We start from the raw sequence: 21257 nt of genomic DNA on the forward strand, positions 1-21257 counted from the left end.
GCAAGCTGTACTAAGGATGCTGGCCTTCGTCTTGTATTGGTGAAGCAACTTCCTCATATATCAAGAGAGTAAGGGCGAATGGCGACCTCGTCCCCTGGGCAGAAGAGGACGGGACACGTCAAAGATGCCGGCCAGGCCCGAGCGCTCTACTCCACGGAACCTCGTCCTCGGCCTCGGTACCCATTAGCATCCCTCAGATGTCCCCCTATATCTGATAAGCCCCGAGCGGCGCCGAACTAACCAAACTATCGTGCCCTCTGTGGCCCTTTTGCATGCTACGTTGCCTTCATGTTAGCTTTGGTGTTGCGGCCCTTTCCTCACTGGCTCGGTCGGCGCCGGAACACTGAACCGAAACGTCGGTTGTAAGGGGTGCTGACGCGGGAAGACTCATGAATATTGCGGAGAGTCCGCATGATGCTTCCTGCGGTTCTCCATCTTAATTCGGAATTGCGAAGGTCGAATACCTTTTGAGTTCAAGTTCTCAATCAAATCTGCTCGTATTTGAGGAGGGCTGAATGAAAGAGGACTCCTTAGCGCTCAGCAGCGTCATCCCCCTCTCTCTTCCTTACCTGCTCCTCCGCATACAGCGAGTCCACTGCAAGATGGGTATGCAGGAAACCAACCCCATGGATACCGTTATCCGCGACGAACGGGACAACGCCTACCCTCTAGAGCTCTGGTGGTCCATCTCGATCGTCATGGGCGTTGTCGGGGCCTTCAACTGGGGCTCGTACGTTCACTCGAGACTCAACCGCTTGAGGGGCGCTTCCCCCGCCGATGCTGAGAACGGTGCCTCTCCGTCACGCAAGGTCTCTTCGTGGCGTAGAGTTCCCGTTGCCGCCGTGAACGCCTTCCGAGTTGTATCGTTCCGATGGACGTTGAACGTAGGGAGCTGGTGTTCGCTCAGCTTGGCCGAGTTCTTCATAGGCGCTGGATATATAGCGATGTTGATTACGTTTGCTTTCATCAATAGTGCGTCTAGCGTTCTTTCCCTAAAATCCTTGAGATATTCACTAACGCCGATGGTAGCAACCAACTTGGAAAGTCAAAAGTTTGATGTGCACTACTGGGCCCATCGCTGCGGGCATCTTGCTGCTTGTCAAGTCCCGTTTCTCGCGGCTTTGGGAGCGAAGAATAACCTTGTCAGCTGTAAGTCCTACCCAATCGGTGTGTGAAGCTCTTAGGTCTGATCGGTATGTTAGTGGTCACCGGCGTCAGCTATGAAAGGGTAAGTCAAATTCGCTGAATAACCATGACGGCGCTCATAGTTGAACGGCCAACATTAGCTCAACTTCGTCCATCGAGTCCTTGCTCGCGGTGTTCTGATGCTACTCCTTATACATGCCGGAGGCGAAACGCACGTCCACGTAAACGCAGGGTAAGTTACCTGCTTTTGCGAAAGCGGAGGGCCGTTAGCTCAGGATTGATGCAACATCCAGCCTTTTCCCGATATACATCCAAGAAGCATGGCTGCGGCTCGGCATTACCGCGGTGTCCAGCTTGTTTCTCTTGTTTCTTATCTCTCTCCGGCCGATTCGCTCGAGGTTTTATGAGTTCTTCTTCTTCTCGCACCTTGTCTTGGCTTTGTGAGTAACCGTTCATAAAAATTTCCCCAAGCTAATGTCTGTTGCTCGCAGCATCTTCATTATTGGAGCATATTTCCACACCAAGGCACAAGTGTGAGTTATACAATCTCGAGCCCTATCACCAAGGGACTCGTGCTGATGGCCACGAGCAGGGGTGACTTCTGGCTCTGGCCGGCCTTTGTGTTCTGGGGACTAGACCGCCTCATCCGCTTCGTCCGGCTCGTCGTCTTCAACCACTCGTACTTCGGGCTCAAGACCGGCACCGGCACTATGGACGCGTCCACGGAGCTGATGGCCGACAACCTCGTCCGCATCCGGATGAAGCGCCCTCCGCACTTCCACTGGTCAGCAGGCCAAACTGCGTTCCTTATCATGCCGGCTGTCTCGACGCTGCCTTTTGAAGCGCATCCATTCACCATTGCGAGCATCGATTCGAGCTTGTTTGCGCCAGAGCAATTTGGTGAGGAAGATGCGTCAGTGGCGCCGCTATGGAAGGAGTTGGTCTTCCTCGTCAACGTCCATGGCGGCTTCACGAAGCGGCTGAAGGAGACAGCCACCGCCAAAGGAGAGGTGAAGGTCTTTGTTGATGGACCGTACGGGCCTTCTCCGGAACTGGGCTGCTACAATACCTGTATTCTGGTCGCTGGTGGTTCTGGGGTCTCGTACACACTTCCAGTTCTGCTAAACATCATCGAGTACGTCCTCCTTACGGGGTATTCGCTTGTGGTTTTCGACTGCTCATCATCTCCGCAGGGCCGCCAGAAACAACGTCAGTCAGTGCACGCGAGTGTTGTTCTTCTGGTCTGTCCGTGATGCCAGTTCGTCCCGCTTATTATGGTTTACCATTCCGGTTCCCTTACGATTTGCTGGTCGATAGGTCACATATTTTGGATCGAACAGGCCCTGGTCAAAGCGATTCAGCTCGCCCCGCCCTCACTGTCGATCTCGATCCGCATTCACGTCACAGGCTCAACTTCGCAACCATTGGGCCCATCTCCCGACGGCTCTCTAGAGAAGGTCACCGGTGATGATGCTTCAGAGCGCACTTCCAAGGGGAAATCCTCCTTCCTTACGCTCAGTGCGGTCCGCGTTGAGAATGGGCGTGCAGACATCAACGAACTTCTTAATGAAGAAGTTGCGTCTGCCAGTGGGAGGATGTCTGTCAGTGGTAAGTCATCGTTTTCGTGACTCGTTCGAGAACCACGTCAATCTAACCCATGCGCGTCGAAAGTTTGCGGCTCTCAGAGCATTTCTCGTGCTGTTCGCAGTTCGCTTTGTTTGAGTCCATCCGGTGTTCTGAGCGGCGGGCCAAGCATTGTTTTACATGTCGAGTCCTTTGGCTATGCCTGATCATCGGTCGCATGTTCATGTTGACCACGTGCCTTTCACGCGTTAAAAGAATGTAGCTAGCAGTAGCATTAGTCGAGTGTGTATATTATGTCCATATGAAGCATCCCGCCCCTAAGTCGAGAGGATAAGTACGCTTACCTGGAGAAATTTACAGAGCCGAGCGTAGAGGGCGTAAAAGGATCACCTGGAGGAATCTGTCGCTTACAGCGAGGAAACCTCACGATTTCATATGCGGTGGCTTTTCAGTAATAGAGGTTGTCGAGGAGAGCAAGCAGGGCCAGATCTTTGGATAAATATTAAATATTTATACATTTGCCACGGGCGGCAGCGACTCCCTCATCGGGTTGTCACCGAGACCTCCGAGCGGAACGGAGCATCCACTACACACTTCCCATCTCTCTGTGAAACCGATCCTTAATCAAACACACACACTCTACTACCTTAGCCTTAGCGCTTAACTGTCAACCTTTCAAGAAGGATCACATGCCCAGCCAATCGTCCCGCAAGTTCAAGTTCGCGCTGCTGCTGTGCGGCGCCCCAGTGCAGGCCGTTATCGACAAGAAGCTCGCGGAGGGCTCGGACGAGACGATCGGCGACTACTCGCAGATTATTCCGCGCTTCTTATACATCTCACATCCGGACTACGACCCGGAGCGCTCGAGGGACGAGTTCTTCGAGGTGGACGCCTATGATGTTAGAGACCCGGAGCGAAGGTACCCAGCGGACGACGCGCAGTATGATGGGCTGGTTCTTTCGGGATCTGGTACGTCGCTCTTGGGCTGCCCTGACGAGCGATAGGGACAAGCGCTGAATATCATTTGGTGATATGCTCACACAGCCTCTTCTGCGGTGAATGGCAAGGAGGAAGACTGGGTAAACCACTTGATCGCTTGGACGCGAGACTTTGCTGACAAGAAGTCAACGCCAATATTTGGTGAGCTGTATTTCTACCATTATATACAATCCACAGGTGGTATGTTGATGCTCGGATGGCGCGCAGGCATCTGCTTCGGTCACCAAATCCTCGCCCGCGCATTCGGCGCACAATGTCTACGCTACGATGATCCCGGGAAAGGCTGGGAACTAGGCACGACGACGATCACGCTGCAGGGGGCTGGGCACAAACTCTTCGGCCAAGAGACTGGCACTCTGGTATGCACGCTTCCCCACATCTTCGCAAGTCGAACGACAGTTCAAGGCGGCTCATCTTGCAATAGAAAATCCAACAACTCCATCGCGACCAGGTCCCCGGTAAGCCCACATCAGAGGGCTGGGAGATCTGGGGGTATACCGACAACACGGAGAACCAGGGCATGGTCAAGTACCGGCCCGGCTCCAGCACATACACGACCCCGACCAATATCCACATTCTTACTGTCGAGGGCCACCCCGAGTTCAACAAGGACATTCTCGGACCCGTCATCGACTCCCGGATGCAGAACGTCAAGGACCCGCAGACGGGGGAGCTGAAGAGTGGGCCTATCAGCGAGGAGGAGGGACTGCTAGGGAAGCAGAAGATGATTGTGGATGCGGAAGGCAGGAAGATTGGATCGCTGTGGTGGAAGATGCTTGGCGTGGAGGGACCCGGTACGCAAATCTTCAGCGCATGACTTGACTCGGCTTCGTCATTGCCTGTTTACTGCGTGGACTCGAAACCTGGGGAAACCTAGGTTCAGGTATGTGGAGCGATACCTGCTTGTGATACTGTATGACAATCTATATACATATCTACTGAAGGCCACCTAGAGCGCGACAAAGCGCGACTGATGCATCACTCAGCAGCAGGCACGCGCTCTGAACGAACGTGGCCTCGAGCGAGGCATTGTCTCCCGCTTATTCTTGACATTATGCACAAGTATATGGCGGATAGGATCCGTTCAGCTCGGGATAACGCAATGTGGGGAACACTCGCGCTTAGCTAGTTTTACCGAGCGTCTCCGGATACCCGGACCCGCTGAAGTGTGCGTGCTCGTGCAGGCTCGTACATGCCACGAATGTCATGACCATCGAGTGATCTACACGTTAAGCGAGAGGAAATGCAACAGGAAATGACATGGACGCCAAAAGCGAATTCAGTTGCCAACGACTCGGAGTGTCAACATGCCCGTCTCAAGGCCCCGCTTCTGCACCCGCGTCGAGGGGGAACTACAGAAAAAGCACTGTAACAGCACGAGGATCTATCCGAGTTGGGATCGTGGGATGGCAGGCTCAAAGTACGTCACATCTCAACTGTGCATAGTAATGCATAATAGTGGAATTGCAGTGGAATCAGCATCGGGACGAAGCTAAGATGGCGGGCGACATTCCATAAGAATGTACGGAAATTGACCCGACCGGCCCACGGGCTCGTCTGATGACCGAAACGGCTATGGGCAGCTAAAGGCAGCTAACGAGCAACAGCAAGCGCTGACAATGGACCTGGCACGAAAACGAACTGTTTCTAGAGGCTTGCTTGGAATCAATATGGAGGCCAACGAGAGCCTTGTACATGAAGCTTGATCTCGAGATCCTGTGAATGAGGAGCGAAATTGATTCAAGGGAGGCGAAGGTCCTGGTAGTTTTGTGGACATTTCACGACAATTACATGTGAATCCAATCACGGTGACCCTCCTGTGCTCGCAGCCTTCTGCTGAGCAAGCATGCGTCTTGACGAACAATTAAACCGAGGTTCCATCAAAGTAATTGAGAAAACGTACTGTCTGGCGGCCAGAATCATCTGCGCCTTCCGCTCCTGCAAGGTCGCCTCCCGCTTCTGGGCTGTGTCCTGCCACTCAGCCTTGCCATCGTTTGCTCCGTTCTGAGGTGTCTCGGGCACGTCTGACACGAAGCTGTCGACCCTACTCTGAAGGTTGTATCGAGAGATGAGGGACTCCGAGGCCTTCGGCAGTACGGATGATGACGAGGCAGAGGTATTGCCCCGGGCTGATGCCGGAGCGGCGGGTGCTGCCGGCGTTTCTGCCCGAGGGTAGATGTTGTAGTACGCTGCTGGGGGCTGGTCGAGGATGAACGTCGGTCAAGTGAGAGGATAACGGAAAATACGCACCGCTTCAAGGTATCCCCTCTCAAGTATCTTGTTTGTGGTCACTTCGATACTGCCTGTTCTCAGGAGGTCATAGCGGATGTTGTCTCTTCATGCCTCACAATTGAGTGAAAGCTGCATACGTGTTTGAACACGCACTCACGGTGGAATATCAGGGAACATGGAGTGTACTTGGTCTACCTGTGCCTTACGTCAAAACCTCCGACCCGACACTCGAATCAATACGAAGCTTACCATTTGTTGTGTGACATTCTTCGGTCTGAATCCAAGCGCGGACACCGCAGACCTATTTCCCGAGGAGTCGCCGCCTACTCGATATTCGCGCGCATACACGCAATGGGCTCGGTCAAAATCGACGGCGGGAGTGTCTGGTGAATTGGAGACGCACCCGATGTTGCCCACTTGAAAACAAAAACGAGGACAGCGAAGGCGACGACGACGTTGACGACCTCACTCATAGCAGCTATGCGAGCGTTTTTTCGGAGGTTGGGCTTGCTAACGCAGGGGTGGAACGTGGAGGAGTACAATGACACGAGGACCGCACCCAGCTGCTACCGCCTTCGTGCTTCGCGAGCAGGTGGGAAGATTTGGCATAAACTTCCTGATCGGGACAGACATTATGCACGAAACTGCGGGAAACTACACTTATGTCATTCCACGCGTTTACTTTGTCCGTCCACGGAACCAGTTGCTCGAGATTGACGGCGATGGACGAGCATCAGTCAAGCGTGGGCTAGTTGATGCAGCGCTTGTGCTTGCCTTCCAGAACGTTTCTTTCATTATCAGTGACAGGGATGCGAAACCTCGGGGAAGTCAGAGATGGTATCTGATGACATTATGCCAGTGAGTTGAGTCGTCATCTAGTCTCTGGATGTATTGATCAGATATCATATCTGGCCAGGACCCAGTGGACTTGGCTTCATAAATGTATACAAAGCGGAGACCAATTGGGCGCTCAAGACGGTTTCTCTAGAAGTTTCTCAGTGCTTGTAAACAACACGTTACTTGCACGTACCAGCTACTATACACCGTGCTGCATTCAATCACTATTCGGGACCTGTATCAGTCATAGCGGGGTCGCCCTCGCCCTATCAGCCAAGACTAGGCCAAGCACGTACCAAGCAGAGTTTCGAGGCGGTGCTCTAGGGTGCTCTGCATATATCCGTGACACTTGCCGACGTCGGTCAGTCGGTTGTCTCAGTACGTCTTCGATCCTTCGCCTTTGGGTGGCCCGTCCCAGCTCGTTCCAAGACCTGCCCAGTGCAAGCTGACATCTGGGGATATGCTACGTTCTCGATATAGGTGTCGGATAATACGTATGAGGAGATGTGCCTGATTGCTGAGGATTTCTTGGTGACCTTTGGTGGCTTAGAGCGATCTACGTGATTTACCTAACGACCGGATAGCCTCGTTGATGCCATCTCGTCTCTTCCTGTCACTTGCAATATCGGCAGCAGGCGTAAGGTACCTCCACAGGAAGCAATGACTTTCCGTGGAGTCTCGCCACCCTGCCACCTGCGCAGGACACTGCCTGCATACTTAAGCCATGCATGATCAATCTCTGCTCCTCAATTCATGCCGGTCATGCCGCGGACGATTCCTCCGCCCATCGTCGTCAGCTCTCCTCCTGAGGATTCTGGAATCCCCGACCCCAGCCCCGTTCTTTCCCCCGAGCTCCGCGACTCGCTCAAGAGACGGACAGAAGACACGCTCCTTCACATTATCGAAAAGAACCGCTACACACAATGGGCTAGCAAGTCTCCAGAGTTGCAGAGCTTCCGCGAGGCGTTGGAGCACCAAGGCTCCCGCGCTGAATCACCAACCACTCCTACCCCCACTCCTACCCCTAATACTACCCCTACCGTGGACGTCGTCGAATTCGACCGCGAGATGCTCCTGGAGAACTATCGCGACCACATTCCTTTGACGACGTACCCCGCCTACGAGCCGTTCGTCTCCAAGCTCATGGACCCGGAGGTCACCGAAGACGAAGTCAAGGACCTGCTCTCGCCCGGCCTGCCTTTCTTCGTCGCCTGCTCCAGCGCGACGTCAGGCAAGGTCCCCAAGTATTTCCCCAAGTACATTCATCCGGCTGGGCAGGCGTACGAGTCCGTCGACAACAATGCAAACCCGATGTCGGATCGCGGCGGCAAGAACCTTGTCGTTTACTCGCTCACCTACCGCCGCCTCATCGAAGTCACTGGTGAAGGCGGCAAGGTCGCTAAGAAAATCCCTGTCACGTTGATGTCCTCCGGCTCAGTGCGGATGCAGCATAAGATTCCCGTCGAGGCAGATGAGTGGGCTAAAACTATGACCGGTGCGTCTCATTCTACTTCCGAGCTCCCATTTCATGTGTCCTAACCAAGTTTCGCGCTCTAAGCTCCGCGAGCCACTTCCCCCATCGCCGTCAGCTTCATCGATAACTACCGCACTTACTTGCTCATACACGGCTTCTTCGCTCTCGGTGACGTCATGCTCGAGAACGTGAATACGCTCTTCGGAACCGTTTTCCTCGACATGATACGATATATTGAGGAAGAGTGGGATCATCTTCTCGACTGCCTTGAGCACGGGAAACTCCCCAACTTTGAAGGGTTGGAAGAGGTCAGGAAATACCTAGAGGTGAGTCTTCTAGCCCTGATCCATATGCCGTCTCGTGCTGATGCGTGCATCTCCGTTAGCCCAAGGTCGTTGCCAAGCCAGAGCGTGCTGCGGAGCTCCGCGAGCTTGGCATCGATACCTCGACCCCGGGTTGGTGCGTGCGCGTCTGGCCGAACCTCCGAGTCGTCGTGGGTATCTGTAGCGGCGTGTTCGCTGCCGTGATTCCTAAGGTGACTGATTATCTATCGGTTGCTCCGCTGGAGTGGATTGTACTGACGTTGGAATGGTAAGATTCGCCACTATGTTGGCCCAGATGTCTCGATGCGCAGCTTGGGCTTCACTGCGAGCGAGACGTATGTCGGGATGGTGTATAAGCCCGAAGATCTGAATTTGTACAAGACGTCCTTCGACGACATCATCGAGTATCTCGACATCTCAGCCGAGGAACAGGCAACGAGTCTGGTTTCTTGTGTACGTATCCCACGCATCCAGTTTATTCACGGACGGTTTCTAATGCCTATACGCTCAGTGGGATATCCAAACGGGCTCGAAGTACGAGATCGTTGTCACTACCCGTGATGGAATGTGGCGTTACCGCCTTGGTGACATCGTCGAAGTCGCCGGGTTCGATCCCATGGACGGTGCTCCTATCCTGCGCTATATCGAGCGCCGAAAGTGAGTTGCTGGTTTTTCCTCGCCTATTTGCGCACAGTCTCATGTCCCACGTTTAGCGTTGTTCTCCGTTTCTACCACGCAAACATCAGCGAGCGCGAGCTCGCCAGCGCCATTTTTGCCGCTCAGGAGATACTCGGACCTGTCGTCGAGTTCACCGTCATGCTCGACCGCCGCACGATGCCTGTCGGCTTTGGCTTCATCGTCGAGCTGCAAGGCGGCCCCAATGGCGAGCTCAGCCTGCTCAAGGAGGACGAGGCGCACCGCGCGCCGGGCCTCGTGCACGCGAGCCTCTGCGCGGCGAACGAGAACTACGAGAACGAGTGCAGGATCGGGCACATTGGGCACCCGACGATCCGGATCGTTGCGCCGGGCACGTTCCGCGAGTACAGGAAGAACAAGATCGAGGCGATGAAGGGCGGCGCGGGGCAGGCAAAGGTGCCGGTCGTCATGCTGGACCAGGAGATGCAGGACTGGGTCCTCGAGCGTGTCGTGCGCGAGGTCCATCGTCCGGCCCCAGAGCCAGTCACTGTCGGCGTCGCGCGTATCGAGGAGGTCATCAGTTCGGCGGAGACGTCGGAGGCGGAAGACTCGGACGCGGGAAGCACTGCTGAGACGGCTTCCGAGCACGAGGGTGCACACGAACACGGAAAAGCTAGGGCTGTCATATCCCGTAGTCAGCCGTCGAAGAGCTGGACGTCTGGGTGGGGTTTCTCGCCTTTGATGGCAGGTTCGGTGTTTGGAGGATTGTATGTCGGAATGAGGTTGGTTAGGTCCCTGTTTGCCGTCTAGGAGGCCTGTCGCAGATGGTGCATCTAGGAAAATTAGACTGCCCGCACACCGCGGTGGGCACACAGACACGTGGGGGTATTTATGCACGGGCCTCCTGTGATGTATCAGTATATGTATCAGTACTGTAGATGACTTTGCTTCGGAGTGTCATGTAGATAGGGGCCTTTTGGTTGTTTCGTACTTTATATCCTCACCTCTTCCGTCTCGATCTTTCTTTCGCTGTATGGCTACTGGCCTAGTCTAGACCTGATGCCGTCTAATAATATTTATGTAGATACCATTGATTCAGTCCTGGTCGGAAGATGTGGACTCGCTGAAAGAGGGCTAAGCCCACCGACGGTCACCGGTCAAGGTCAGGAAGTCTTGGGGTGTCACGACGAAGTCGGAGGATGGGGATGCGATGCGAGGACATCGGAGGATCGAAGTTGCGATGTGACTTTTTGTGTCGGCTTCCAGCGCGCTCCGTGCTTCATCGCGGCGTGTTCAGACGTCATTGGAGAGGCTCTTCCTCGTGTATACAGCAAGTGCATTGGTGCAGGCATCAGCGGACGTGTGTAGGACTGTGCATGTGGACAGTACGTTATCCGTGGATGCCAGTGGGGGTGTCTGTAACTTGTAAGTATCACTAATCTATAATGCGTTCCACCTTCATTTAAGTGATGTCAATGGATTTCTGTTGACCTTGTTTCTGCTTTTGGTGAGCCGGTGTCTTGACGATGAGTATGTGATGCTTAAAGCCAAATCACGCTCGAGATCAACCCTGCACATGCCCTGAGACAAGATTTGTGGCCATGCATGAGCAAAGTAGCCCCGACGAACTGGATTCGTTGCCGATGGCGGGAAAGAGGGCGTTTGAAAGGATGGTGGGCTGGGTTATAAGAGGCTCTACATCCTGTGCGGGGGTGTGTCATTCAGGCCACGTGCGGTGCATCTTATCTAGACACATACAAGTATACAACTCCCCACTCTCCCTCTCACTTGCATCCATCTCATCCCCGCGACACTCGCCACCGCGCCCCCCTCTCCCTCCGCTTTCTTTCGAGCCCGCACATCGAGCCCGCCACGCAACATGTCTTGGAAATTGGGAGCATCTTCTAAAAGTCAGTTCGGTTCGCCTGAAACCCCCTTTCCTACCTTCCCTCGCTCCCGTCCGTGGCAGAGTGCTCGACGCTGACACCGACCTGCTCTTTCAGAGGCGAAGGACAGCAAGGACAATGGCTCGCGATCAGTCACTCCCATCCCATCGCGGCCAACGACGCCGCGACCGAACATGACTGGCGAGCAGTTCCGGTCTGGCATGCTCACCATCAGGATCTTCTCAGGTGCGCTCCTCCAGAGCATCTCACGCCGACAGACCCCAAGCTGACACGTCGGATCGCAGGGCAAGGCCTCGCGCTCGCTCCGGGCGTGCAGGTCCCCGAGGTGATCCAGAAGGCGCTGAACAGCTCCCCGGCAGCCCGCAAGCCAGCGAGCAACCGGGAGAGCATGCAGCGCAAGCGCAACTGGTGGCTCCCATACGTCGTCCTCGGCTTCGACAACAACCAGATCCTGATCGATGCGCTCGGGGGCGACCTCGCGACGCCCGTGTGGAATTACAAGGCAGACTTGTACGTGACGCGCTTTCACTGCGCTCTCCCTTCCTCTTCCGTGAAACCCGTTGTGGTGTGGTGCTCAAATGCAGGGCGATCACCTGCTATTGCCCTACAGCGACGTGTCCCGGACGTCCATCGTGACCGTCTCGGCGTATCTCCGTACGGCGGCCGCTGTCCACAGTCAGGAGGACATGGGCAACGATCTTCTCATGGCGAGGCTGGACCTCGAACCTGCCTTAGAAGGATATGTGGGTAGCACCGCTCGACTGGCTCGTTCAGCGCTAGTATGCTCATCTTCCTGCCCATTACAGGATGTGCATGACGCATGGTACAACGCCACCATCGGCACGGGCTCTTTCCACCTCAAGATCGACTACAAGCCGCAGCGGGACAAGGCACATACGATCGAGGAGTTCGACCTGCTCAAGGTCATCGGCAAGGGCTCCTTTGGCAAGGTGATGCAGGTCCGGAAGAAGGACACGCAGCGGATATATGCGCTCAAGACGATCCGCAAGGCGCACATCGCCTCGCGGCCCGGCGAGATCACGCACATCATGGCGGAGCGGACGGTGCTCTCGCTGGTGAACAACCCGTTCATCGTCCCGCTCAAGTTCTCGTTCCAGACGCCGGACAAACTCTATCTTGTGATGTCATTTGGTGCGTCTGTCTTGTGTGCCACGTGTTTTTGGTGCGGTTTTGGCTTATTTATAGTGTAGTAAATGGCGGAGAGCTGTTTTACCATTTGCAGCGGGAAGGCAAATTCAACCAGGAGCGGAGCCGGTTCTATGCTGCAGAGCTCCTTTCCGCGCTTGACCACCTTCACGCGTTCAATGTCGTGTACCGGTATGTACTTTCTCTTGCCAATGAACATCTTCTGACCCTATATTCAGGGATCTGAAGCCGGAAAACATCTTGCTTGACTACGAAGGACACATTGCTTTGTGTGACTTTGGTCTCTGCAAGCTGGGTATGTCGGAGACGGAGAAGACTAACAGTGCGTTTACTTGCCATTTTCACTAGCATATGTCTGACACCAATGTAGCGTTCTGCGGGACGCCCGAGTACATCGCACCGGAGCTCCTCGAGAATCAGGGGTACACCAAGACCGTCGACTGGTGGACACTGGGTGTTCTTCTGTACGAAATGATGGTGCGCATACTCCCCCGTGCACAAACAAGCCTTCTCACGCCTTTGATCCCATAGACTGGTCTCCCGCCATTCTACGACGAGAACGTGAACACGATGTACCAGCGCATCCTCAGCGACCCGTTGAACTTCCCCGCGGATATGCCCCCCGAGGCGCGCAGCGTCATGACGGGCCTGCTACAGCGTGACCCGACGAAGCGGATGGGCGCGAACGGCGGCGAGGAGATCAAGCGGCATGCGTTCTTTGCCAAGCACATCGACTGGTCCAAGTGCGTCTCCCTTTCTTCCCATAATAGCCGATGATGATGATACTAACCATGGCGCACCTCTACAGGCTCCTCGCGAAGAAGATTCAGCCGCCGTTCAAGCCGTCTGTCGAGTCCGTGCTGGACGTGGCCAACTTCGACCCGGACTTCACGAACGAGGAGGCGCAGGATTCGGTCGTCGAGGACTCGCATCTGTCCGAGACGGTGCAGGACCAGTTTAAGGGGTTCACGTATAACCCCGCGAACGAGCATCTCAGCGAGAGTGTGAGCTACTGAGCGGTGGGCGCCGCGAGGCAGTTCGGACGTGTGCCTCTCCGAGTTCCCCGAGCCTACTACTGGTGTCTGCGGAGTCCCATTTCGTGCAATGTGCCCTTTAGAAGGGTAGCTTGCACCTTATTTATTATTGCGGGTCTAGCATCCGACGTCTCTTGGGGTCCGTGTTTCGATCGTATAATCATCCCTACGCCTCCTTTCTTGTTGTCATGGACCCGCCCTTGTTGTACGCACGTCGAATGGCCAGCACGCCAAATGAACAGCTGGCTACCTCTTGTATCCATGCGCCTGTCTATGCTGTTTTTCGCTTTCTTGTGTCCAAAAGCTACTTTTATTTGCTTGTATCGTTACACAGCGTACAGATGTGTGTCTGCAATCGATAGATAGATGAACGGGGGGACGGTTGTGTACAGACCTCACCGGCGATGCTGGAGGTCGGGGGCTGTGGGGAGGTATGATATCAATCAGATGGATAAGGATGGGGCCGTAGCAAGGCACCGAGGATGGGGTGTACGTACGAGGGAGTAAATGAGGTAGAGTGGTGGAGTCGTGTTTAGTGCCCTGTGGAAACAGAGGTCAATGGCGTGCGATAAAACGTATCATCTACTTTGTATTTGTGGTGATGCATCGGGTGTCGACATCTGCGGGTGTCGTGCAAGCAACTCAATGAATGCCAGATGAAAGGTCTACACCGAAATGACGTACCTTGGGCGTCCACAATCGGGGTGCCGGTGCAAGACTAGTACGGTGGCGGCGGACCCCGCTGGGAGCTTGGCGCTCGGGCGGTCTTGATCTCGTTGTCGCGCTTGTGCGCCTCGTTCCAGCGGACGACGTCGGGGACTGGGGACCAGAAGTGCTTAGCGGCGAGGACCATCTGGCGCGCACACACGTCAAAGTCGACGCCGCCCGTGCCTGTGCCGAGACCGGTCATGACGATGGTGTTGATGCGCTGCAGGCCGCCGAGGACGGAGACGCGGTTCCAGCGGTCGAGCTCGACGAGCACGGACCACATGGCGTTGTAGGACAGGTCGAGGTCCCACGCGACGAAGTCGGGGACGCGCATGGTGGGCACGATGGCGAGCGAGCGGGCGTCGTGTTTGTTGCGGCCGGGGCCGAAGACGGCGTCGGGGAGGGGCACGATGGTGCAGGTGCCTGGGGGCGCGTAGCCGTGCCAGATGTCGCGGAGGTAGGACTGGACGTGCTCGGTGAGGGTCCATTTGTCGCCCGAGGGGCCTTTGAAGGCGCGCGAGAGGTAGTAGTCGAACCTTTTTGGGGGTGGGTGGGGGTGATACGTCAACGGAACCAGGTGAGATGCCGAGAGAGGGGACGTCAGAGGAAGTTGGAGTATGTGGAACGCACCCTCCGTCCATGATCCCGAACGAGTTTGCGGGGGACATGATGCAATCAAACTTGATGTCGAGGTCGTCTAGTCTGCATTCCTTGACCTCGAAAGGGCAGTCAGTGGGATCCGGAAAGTGGGAGCTGATTGCCCTTCGCCATGCATCGCAGAGAGAGTCGCTGGGGTGTGGCGGGGCGATAAGGACGATTTTGAGATTGTCTGGAGGCATGGGCGGTAGCGAGGACGGACCGACACAGCCCGGGTTGCTGTAGACAAAGCTGCGGTGCACGAGAAGGCGTGCGCAGCGGCAGTCCTGTTATCTCGGCGAGTTCCAGACTACCATACGTAGTAATTTCCCACATTCAGACTACCATATCGGTATAGTCCCACGCTTATACGAGAGCAACCCGCGAGAACTGCCCGCGACCCTGTCAACATCTCAACCTGTTCGCGCTACTCCCTGCAAGTTATGGCACCTGCTATATTTACATCTGCACATCAACATAGCCCGGCTGGATTAAACCTGCGTGTTTGGTGACACTCCCCGAACGCTGCGGGGACAGCCCCATTCGCTAAATGTCGCAACTACGCCTCCACCTTGACTATCGTTTAAAAACCCTTCATGCTTGGGCGGTTATGTCCTTGTCATTTTCCGCATTCTCTCTTTCTCTTTCTCGTGGACGTTCTTGTTCTCTGAATCACTCGCATCCCGTCCCGGTCAACACTTACAATGGACCAAGCTCGTCTTCAAACTCCTCAGCCATACCATCCCTCGGGCGGCAATGCATACGCACCAACGCAATTCGCCCCTATGCCAAGCTACGAGATGGTCCCGACCGCAGACCAAGACACGTCGTACAGCCCTCCTCGTTATGACCCCGTCGATGAAGCTACAGTCGCTCCATCCCGGGAGATCACGCGCACACCCAGCCCTACGCCCAGCGAATTCAAGGCGGTAAACTCAAAAGGTTTCCTCTACGACTCTATCATACAGGCCGTCCACTGGAAGACATGGCGGGACTTCAGTCAGTCACACAATAACACCCGGTCCCTTTCTCAGTAGCTGACAAGTGTGCTGCCCACAGTCCCCATCATCATAGTCGCATTCATCCTCTTGCTCGTCATCCTCATGAGCGTCTTCCAGAACCAGATCATTGACGTGCTGGAAGGTCCTGCACGGTGGATATATGCCCTGCCTGCAGGCTGGCTGATTCCCATTGCCATCATGATCATATTGTCGTTCCCTCCGGTGCGTAAACAATGTGTTTTTGGCGTTTGACAACGTTATTCATCACGTCACCACATATAGCTGTTCGGCCACGAGTTTATTGCGATGATGTGCGGTCTTGTCTGGGGCCCGTGGATTGGCTTCGCCATCGTTGCGGCCGGCACCGTCATCGGAGAGATGTTACTCTTTTTGTGAGTAATAGCTGCTGTCTCTTTTTCTCCGGGGAGAACAAGTCGGCTGAACGAACGCTCCAGCGTCATCCTGCACGGACTGCGCAAGTACATGGAAAAGAAGATGCAGGACATCAAGTTCCAGGCGATCGGCAACGTCGTCCAGAACGAAGGCTTCAGAGTCATCCTCGCCGCGCGGTACAGCGCCATCCCGTCGCACTGTGCGTAACACACATTCAGCGTCCATCGTCTGGCCCCGTGCTTATCTTTTTGATGCAGTCACCACCCTCGTGTTCGCGGCGTACCGCGTCCCGTTCTGGAAGGTGCTCGCCTCGATGATCCTGTCGCTGCCGACGCAGATGGCGAACGTCTGGATCGGGTACGACCTGAGCGACGCGGGCAGCGGCAAGGACGGCACGCGCACCAAGATCATCACGTATGTCGTTCTCGGCGTCACCATTGCTGTGACGATATTCGCGATGCATTATCTGCGCGCCAAGATCCAGAAGGCGACGGTCGAGGTCGTGTACAGGCGCCGCAAGGCCAGGTGGGTTTTCTCTTTTCAGGGCTCTGTATATGGGATAGGGATGTTGGCGCTAATGGATACTGTTTTCAGGCAAGCAAAAGCGGAGGGATTCCCGAGCGAGTTTTCTTCGGGTCAGCTGTACGACCAGTACGATGGGCGGGGGAGCACCGAGCGCATTTTGCCGTCTGGCCAGCGCGAGGCGTCGGACTATGCATGAGTGCCGATGTGATGGGTATGGCGAGGGCAGCGAGGATCTTTGGAGGGTTGTATGTGTAGTCTACATACGCATTTATATGGTTTGGACTCTTGATACCTTACACTGGCGTTGATACTCGTTGTAAAAGTAGGGAGTGGCTTATTTAATTTGTCAACTGTATTGGCTTTGAGATCCGCCATGAGAGCAAGGTTCGACGGGTGGGTGGTTTGATTTATGTCGTAAGGCTGACCTTCCTAGTATGCGTCGATGCGTGACGGGGTGACGTTGAACGTTCTGAACCTTGATGGCCATTGGAGCGTTGGTGTCTGATGTCAGGGGCTTGTTGAGCGTTTGTTGTTGGGAGCGATAAGATAAGATAAGGTCTGATGGCGAGAAATGCATCCGCGCGGCTGTCGGCGTTAGCTCGCTCCGTCGGATTTTTGTCTCGTTCGCCCATCATGAGCCTGGATATTCAGCTAAAGCTTGTCTCCCCACTCGACGTGGTCCCTCGAAACTCGTACAATGCGACCTCAGAACAAAGCCGGTAGAAATGGGCGCGTTATTCAAGGATAACCGCCGCGTGCGTCGTCTCTCGCGGACTCGGAGCTGCTCGGCGAGGCAAAGGAGACCAGGAGGCTCGCTGTATGCACTGTGAATCCTGTGATCGCTGCATCCTCTCGGCGACAGACGGATGCTCGTCTTCTCTGTTCTTTTGCCTTCCCCTTCCCGTCATCGCTATTTAGCTCCCTGATGATGATCCACTATGGTCAGTCAAGACGTGTTCGACATCAGGCTCATTGCAAGGTTCGATTAGTCATTCTACAGGTCTCTGCTAAGCTGCTTTAAACTCGATGGCTTCGTTTACTTGCTTTACCTCAGGCTATACTACCTGCTACCGGATTTGTCTAGCTAGGCTGCGATTTCGAAACGGCCCGATAACTTCAGCGCTGAGCCTCAATCTACACACTCCCGCCTCCCGCCTCCCGCCTGCTACCCAGCTCTGATTCTGAAATCGACTGGCCTGCCCCCAGAGGATTTATAAACTCTGCCTTCTCGTCGACCTTCCCCCACCTTCCCTTCCACTTCCTTCGCTCCCTTCTCCGCTCCTGTCCCCACAGTCGCATACATCATACACACTACACATCTCCTGCAGTCACCATGCATCTGTCTACCCTCTTCCATATCATCGCGGCAACCGTCATAGCTGTCCAATGCTTCAGAAATCCCTTCGTCACCCTCACTATTCTATCTGCGGTAACATTCATCACTCGTGATCAAGGCTCTCCGTCCTCTCCCAAGCTCGTCGAACCTGGCGCTCCCACCTCGACACATCCTCAGTCTACTCTCGATCATGAGAAGTCTGCACACGATGTTCTCAAGGAGCAAACCGCAACCAATACCGATAGGCACGATACCCCCGACCTCGAAGAGCACGCGCAGGCAGCCCTCGCCTTCCGGGCCGGCGCTGCCGAGGCACGCATCGAGGTCATGGAGATGGAGCACGTCATGACGAAGAAAACCTTCGCCACGTACCGCGAACGGACCATAGCTCGTCTCCGGGAGAAAGAGGACGCGCTCGAGCAGAAGAAAGACGAAATCGAAGACAAGGACGAGAAACTCGCTTCCCTCCAGGCGCAGCTGGCCGACGCGCGCTTGGAAGCGGCAACTAGCATTCGCGAACGAGATGTCCAGATCAAGGCTTTCAAGACCGAGCGGGACGAGGTACTCCGACAACACAGGGACAGCACCAAGCGGGCTGCCGATGCCCTTGCGCAAGCAGAAGTCGCGATCTTCGAGTGTGACCTAGCGTGCGAAGTAGCCCAGACCAGCGAAGAAGACACTACCACCCTCATGCTCGCCCTCGCGCAAGCTGGGAAGCATGCACACATCGCCGAACGCGAGCTCGATGCCACCGCCTCCCACGTTCACGAGATGGAGAAGCAACTCGGAATCGCGCTCGCCATCGGCGCACGAGAAGTGTTCTCCTTGAAACGCGATCTCGCTCAAGCCAAGCACGAGCTTGCCACTTCCGCTCTTTCAGCACCTCCCACTCCCTCCACCGGCACCGATACGGAGATGCTCCTCGCTGCCCTCGAGCAGGAACGCCGACGGGCCGACCACCACATGACTCGCGCTGACCGCGCCGAGCTCTCGCTGCACAACCTCTCCCGCATGAGCGACAAGGGCGACTCGGAGCTCGAGGAAGCGCTCTCGAACCTCGAAGCGACGCAGTCCGCGCTGAATGCGGAGCGCAAGCTCAGCGGCCAGTATCTCGACACGGCATGGAAGTACCACGCGGTGCACGAGGAAGCCGACTCGAGCCTCGCGCAGCACAAGGAGAAGGTCTCTCATCTCTCCGACGTCGTTGTCGATGTCAAGTTCGCGTCTGCGAAGCTCCGAGCACGATGCGAGCTACTCGAGAATGTTCTGGTTGGGCACGACGGTGCGAGTGAAGAGCTGGCGAGGCGAGAGGCGATGGAGGCGGAGGCGGCTCGGCTTCGACGTGAGTACTTGGGCCTTCATCTTCTCCGCCTCATGCTCATACCCTACCTCTCGCTTAGGATCAGAAGCTGACGCCGCACGCGCGCAGGTGCTACTCATGCTCCTCATTGATCACGACGGCAAAGTCACCACGGATCACGACGCGATCCACATTGCTGGCCAGTCAGAGTTCAGCATGCCATGTTCGTACCCCTTTCACAACTTCCACTTCTCTTCCCGCTAACTTAATCCATCGATGCAGCGGGCAAAGATCCTCTCCCCAGTTTCGTGCAGCACACCTCCGCCGATTCGGTTAAAGAGACACTTTCCTGTATGTTCACCTTCTGCTTAGCTCCTTGCCTCTCTCATATTCCTCAGCGCTCGCGAGCTTCGCATCCTCGACAAGCCCGATGTCAATAATGAGCAGCGGATCGTTCGTCAACCTCCTCGACCTGTTCCCCATGCCGCCTACGAACTGCCCCAGCATCCCCAACGCTGGCCGCCGACCCGCGAAGCGCTCCAAGCTCATCGATTCCGACGACTCCGATTCTGAGTCCTGCTACTCGGCTGGCGGTGACGATGACGAGGATGGCGGTGTGGACAGCGATGAAAGCTTCGAGGCGGGCAGCATCAGTGATGACGAGTCGTGTTGTTCGACGACGAGCACCGCTACTGCCACCTCCGCTTGGACATCAGCTTCGACGACCACCTCCGGCGCGGGTTCGATGACGTCCGCCGGACCTGAAGACGAACCGTATGGCGCGAAGCCTGTCTCCTGCTCCTCCTCTTCCAAATTCGAGTGTTTCTCGTCGACCATGGAGGAGTACTGCGGCGCGCCTGCATCCTCAATCCCTCCAATTGGGCAATATTTGGAGGGCACCGAGAACAACGACTGTTGATGCAATGGACCGCGCGTCGCTGTTTTTTTTTGTCTTTCGGGTTTACTTTTATTTTTATTTTTGTCTATTCTCCTGAGCATTGTTTATATTAGATAGTTGACAGTAGTGCAATACACGGTCTGTTTGCCGCCATATCTTCAGTGTGATTAGTTCGCCCTCGCTGCGTATGTTTGAACCGCTGGATCTGCAACTTTCTAGATTCTGTCAGAGGAAATTCTCAGGCTCCGGGGGTACTGACTCCAAATTGACTCAAATATTCCTTCGTCTGGGCAACGATATGTCACCATCAATGGGCTCCCCGATGCCCATTAATTTCAGCCCGAGGTGTTCCGTGCATTTGTAGGAGCATACACATAATTCTTGGGAAGGGCAGCTACTGTTCTGTAGGCTATTGTGCTCCTTCTGAATGATCTCATATATTTGCCTGCATGAGGGCTTAAGCGCTTAAAAATCACGTTCAATGGAAGCTCTAAAACCTCCGCTAGCGACGTTTAGGTGAAGCTCGAGTTTCCGGTGCGAAGCCTGGGGAATGGCGCTGAGCGGGACCAAGAAGCCTAGCTTCAAAGAGAGGGAGCTCGCAGTAGCGTCTGTGTGGAGTTTCCGGGCCGTCCTGGGAAGCGTGCTAAGCTCCGAGGCGCTGAGGTCAAAGGATAAGAAGCGCCTCGAGGTATTCCGTGTTTGTCTATCTTTTGCGCTATGGGTTCCGACTTTTTGGGGGTGCTGACGTCGGATTTTTTAAAATCCCGTTTCGTTGTGTGCGATCAGATCGTAAAACCGGCCTCGCGTACGTGCTATCGCTCCCCGTGCACTAGTAGTCCTGTCTGTAAGCGTCTTCCGCTCACTGCGCGTCCGTGGTGGTGTTGTCCGATATCCTTCAAACTGTACGTTGAAGACGTTGAAGACGAGTCGACACGTTTTGGATCTTAGAATTAGTCACTCCGTTCTGAATATGTGCCACACACGACCGACTAGACCACAACACCCCCGGGCCTAGTAAGCTGATCATAAAAAATGAAATTGGCTTCTCAAGTCGACGAAGCGGTGTCAGCCAGAAGACCACAAGACCTGGCGCAGGCAGACGCAGACCGCATTGTTCTCCA

General features: G+C 55.2%; 8 protein-coding genes across 8 annotated transcripts; 6 read left to right on the plus strand and 2 right to left on the minus strand.

Moving 5' to 3' along the window:
• The first annotated feature begins 558 nt into the window (after positions 1-558).
• CONPUDRAFT_131614 (iron reductase) lies at positions 559-3044 on the plus strand. The gene is made up of 10 exons (XM_007775867.1): positions 559-972; positions 1030-1149; positions 1203-1228; positions 1287-1378; positions 1440-1586; positions 1638-1679; positions 1739-2281; positions 2340-2404; positions 2464-2754; positions 2818-3044. The coding sequence occupies exons 1-10, from the start codon at positions 603-605 to the stop codon at positions 2934-2936; spliced, it is 1815 nt and encodes a 604-aa protein (XP_007774057.1). The 5' UTR covers positions 559-602; the 3' UTR covers positions 2937-3044.
• Positions 3045-3371: 327 nt separating this feature from the next.
• CONPUDRAFT_139943 (class I glutamine amidotransferase-like protein) lies at positions 3372-4678 on the plus strand. The gene is made up of 4 exons (XM_007775868.1): positions 3372-3699; positions 3775-3870; positions 3937-4088; positions 4154-4678. Exons 1-4 carry the CDS (start codon positions 3420-3422, stop codon positions 4544-4546), a joined length of 921 nt encoding a protein of 306 aa, XP_007774058.1. The 5' UTR covers positions 3372-3419; the 3' UTR covers positions 4547-4678.
• Positions 4679-5187: 509 nt separating this feature from the next.
• CONPUDRAFT_139944 (uncharacterized protein) lies at positions 5188-6508 on the minus strand. Its single transcript, XM_007775869.1, has 6 exons — positions 6365-6508; positions 6211-6284; positions 6119-6156; positions 5980-6064; positions 5633-5928; positions 5188-5581 (listed from the first exon to the last, which is right to left on the minus strand). The coding sequence occupies exons 1-6, from the start codon at positions 6432-6434 to the stop codon at positions 5533-5535; spliced, it is 612 nt and encodes a 203-aa protein (XP_007774059.1). The 5' UTR covers positions 6435-6508; the 3' UTR covers positions 5188-5532.
• A 679-nt stretch (positions 6509-7187) lies between these two features.
• Positions 7188-10331, plus strand: CONPUDRAFT_85240 (uncharacterized protein). Its single transcript, XM_007775870.1, has 6 exons — positions 7188-8293; positions 8357-8598; positions 8658-8807; positions 8869-9048; positions 9107-9252; positions 9309-10331. Exons 1-6 carry the CDS (start codon positions 7552-7554, stop codon positions 10039-10041), a joined length of 2193 nt encoding a protein of 730 aa, XP_007774060.1. The 5' UTR covers positions 7188-7551; the 3' UTR covers positions 10042-10331.
• Positions 10332-11018: 687 nt separating this feature from the next.
• Positions 11019-13712, plus strand: CONPUDRAFT_139946 (AGC Akt protein kinase). Its single transcript, XM_007775871.1, has 10 exons — positions 11019-11141; positions 11235-11363; positions 11423-11648; positions 11749-11881; positions 11945-12290; positions 12350-12476; positions 12524-12627; positions 12676-12782; positions 12837-13048; positions 13114-13712. The coding sequence occupies exons 1-10, from the start codon at positions 11111-11113 to the stop codon at positions 13319-13321; spliced, it is 1623 nt and encodes a 540-aa protein (XP_007774061.1). The 5' UTR covers positions 11019-11110; the 3' UTR covers positions 13322-13712.
• Positions 13713-14057: 345 nt separating this feature from the next.
• CONPUDRAFT_158852 (macro domain-like protein) lies at positions 14058-14886 on the minus strand (the record flags this gene model as incomplete). The annotated part of the gene is made up of 2 exons (XM_007775872.1): positions 14058-14583; positions 14678-14886. 2 exons carry the CDS (start codon positions 14884-14886, stop codon positions 14058-14060), a joined length of 735 nt encoding a protein of 244 aa, XP_007774062.1.
• Positions 14887-15483: 597 nt separating this feature from the next.
• Positions 15484-16845, plus strand: CONPUDRAFT_131627 (uncharacterized protein; the record flags this gene model as incomplete). The annotated part of the gene is made up of 6 exons (XM_007775873.1): positions 15484-15682; positions 15743-15906; positions 15967-16076; positions 16140-16276; positions 16335-16602; positions 16672-16845. The coding sequence occupies 6 exons, from the start codon at positions 15484-15486 to the stop codon at positions 16796-16798; spliced, it is 1005 nt and encodes a 334-aa protein (XP_007774063.1). The 3' UTR covers positions 16799-16845.
• Positions 16846-17935: 1090 nt separating this feature from the next.
• Positions 17936-20234, plus strand: CONPUDRAFT_169270 (uncharacterized protein; the record flags this gene model as incomplete). Its single annotated transcript, XM_007775874.1, has 4 exons — positions 17936-19280; positions 19339-19461; positions 19521-19589; positions 19637-20234. 4 exons carry the CDS (start codon positions 17936-17938, stop codon positions 20155-20157), a joined length of 2058 nt encoding a protein of 685 aa, XP_007774064.1. The 3' UTR covers positions 20158-20234.
• Positions 20235-21257: the final 1023 nt, after the last annotated feature.

The sequence above is a fragment of the Coniophora puteana genome (genome assembly GCF_000271625.1).
Source record: "Coniophora puteana RWD-64-598 SS2 unplaced genomic scaffold CONPUscaffold_15, whole genome shotgun sequence".
In the NCBI taxonomy this organism is placed as follows: Eukaryota; Fungi; Basidiomycota; class Agaricomycetes; order Boletales; family Coniophoraceae; genus Coniophora; species Coniophora puteana.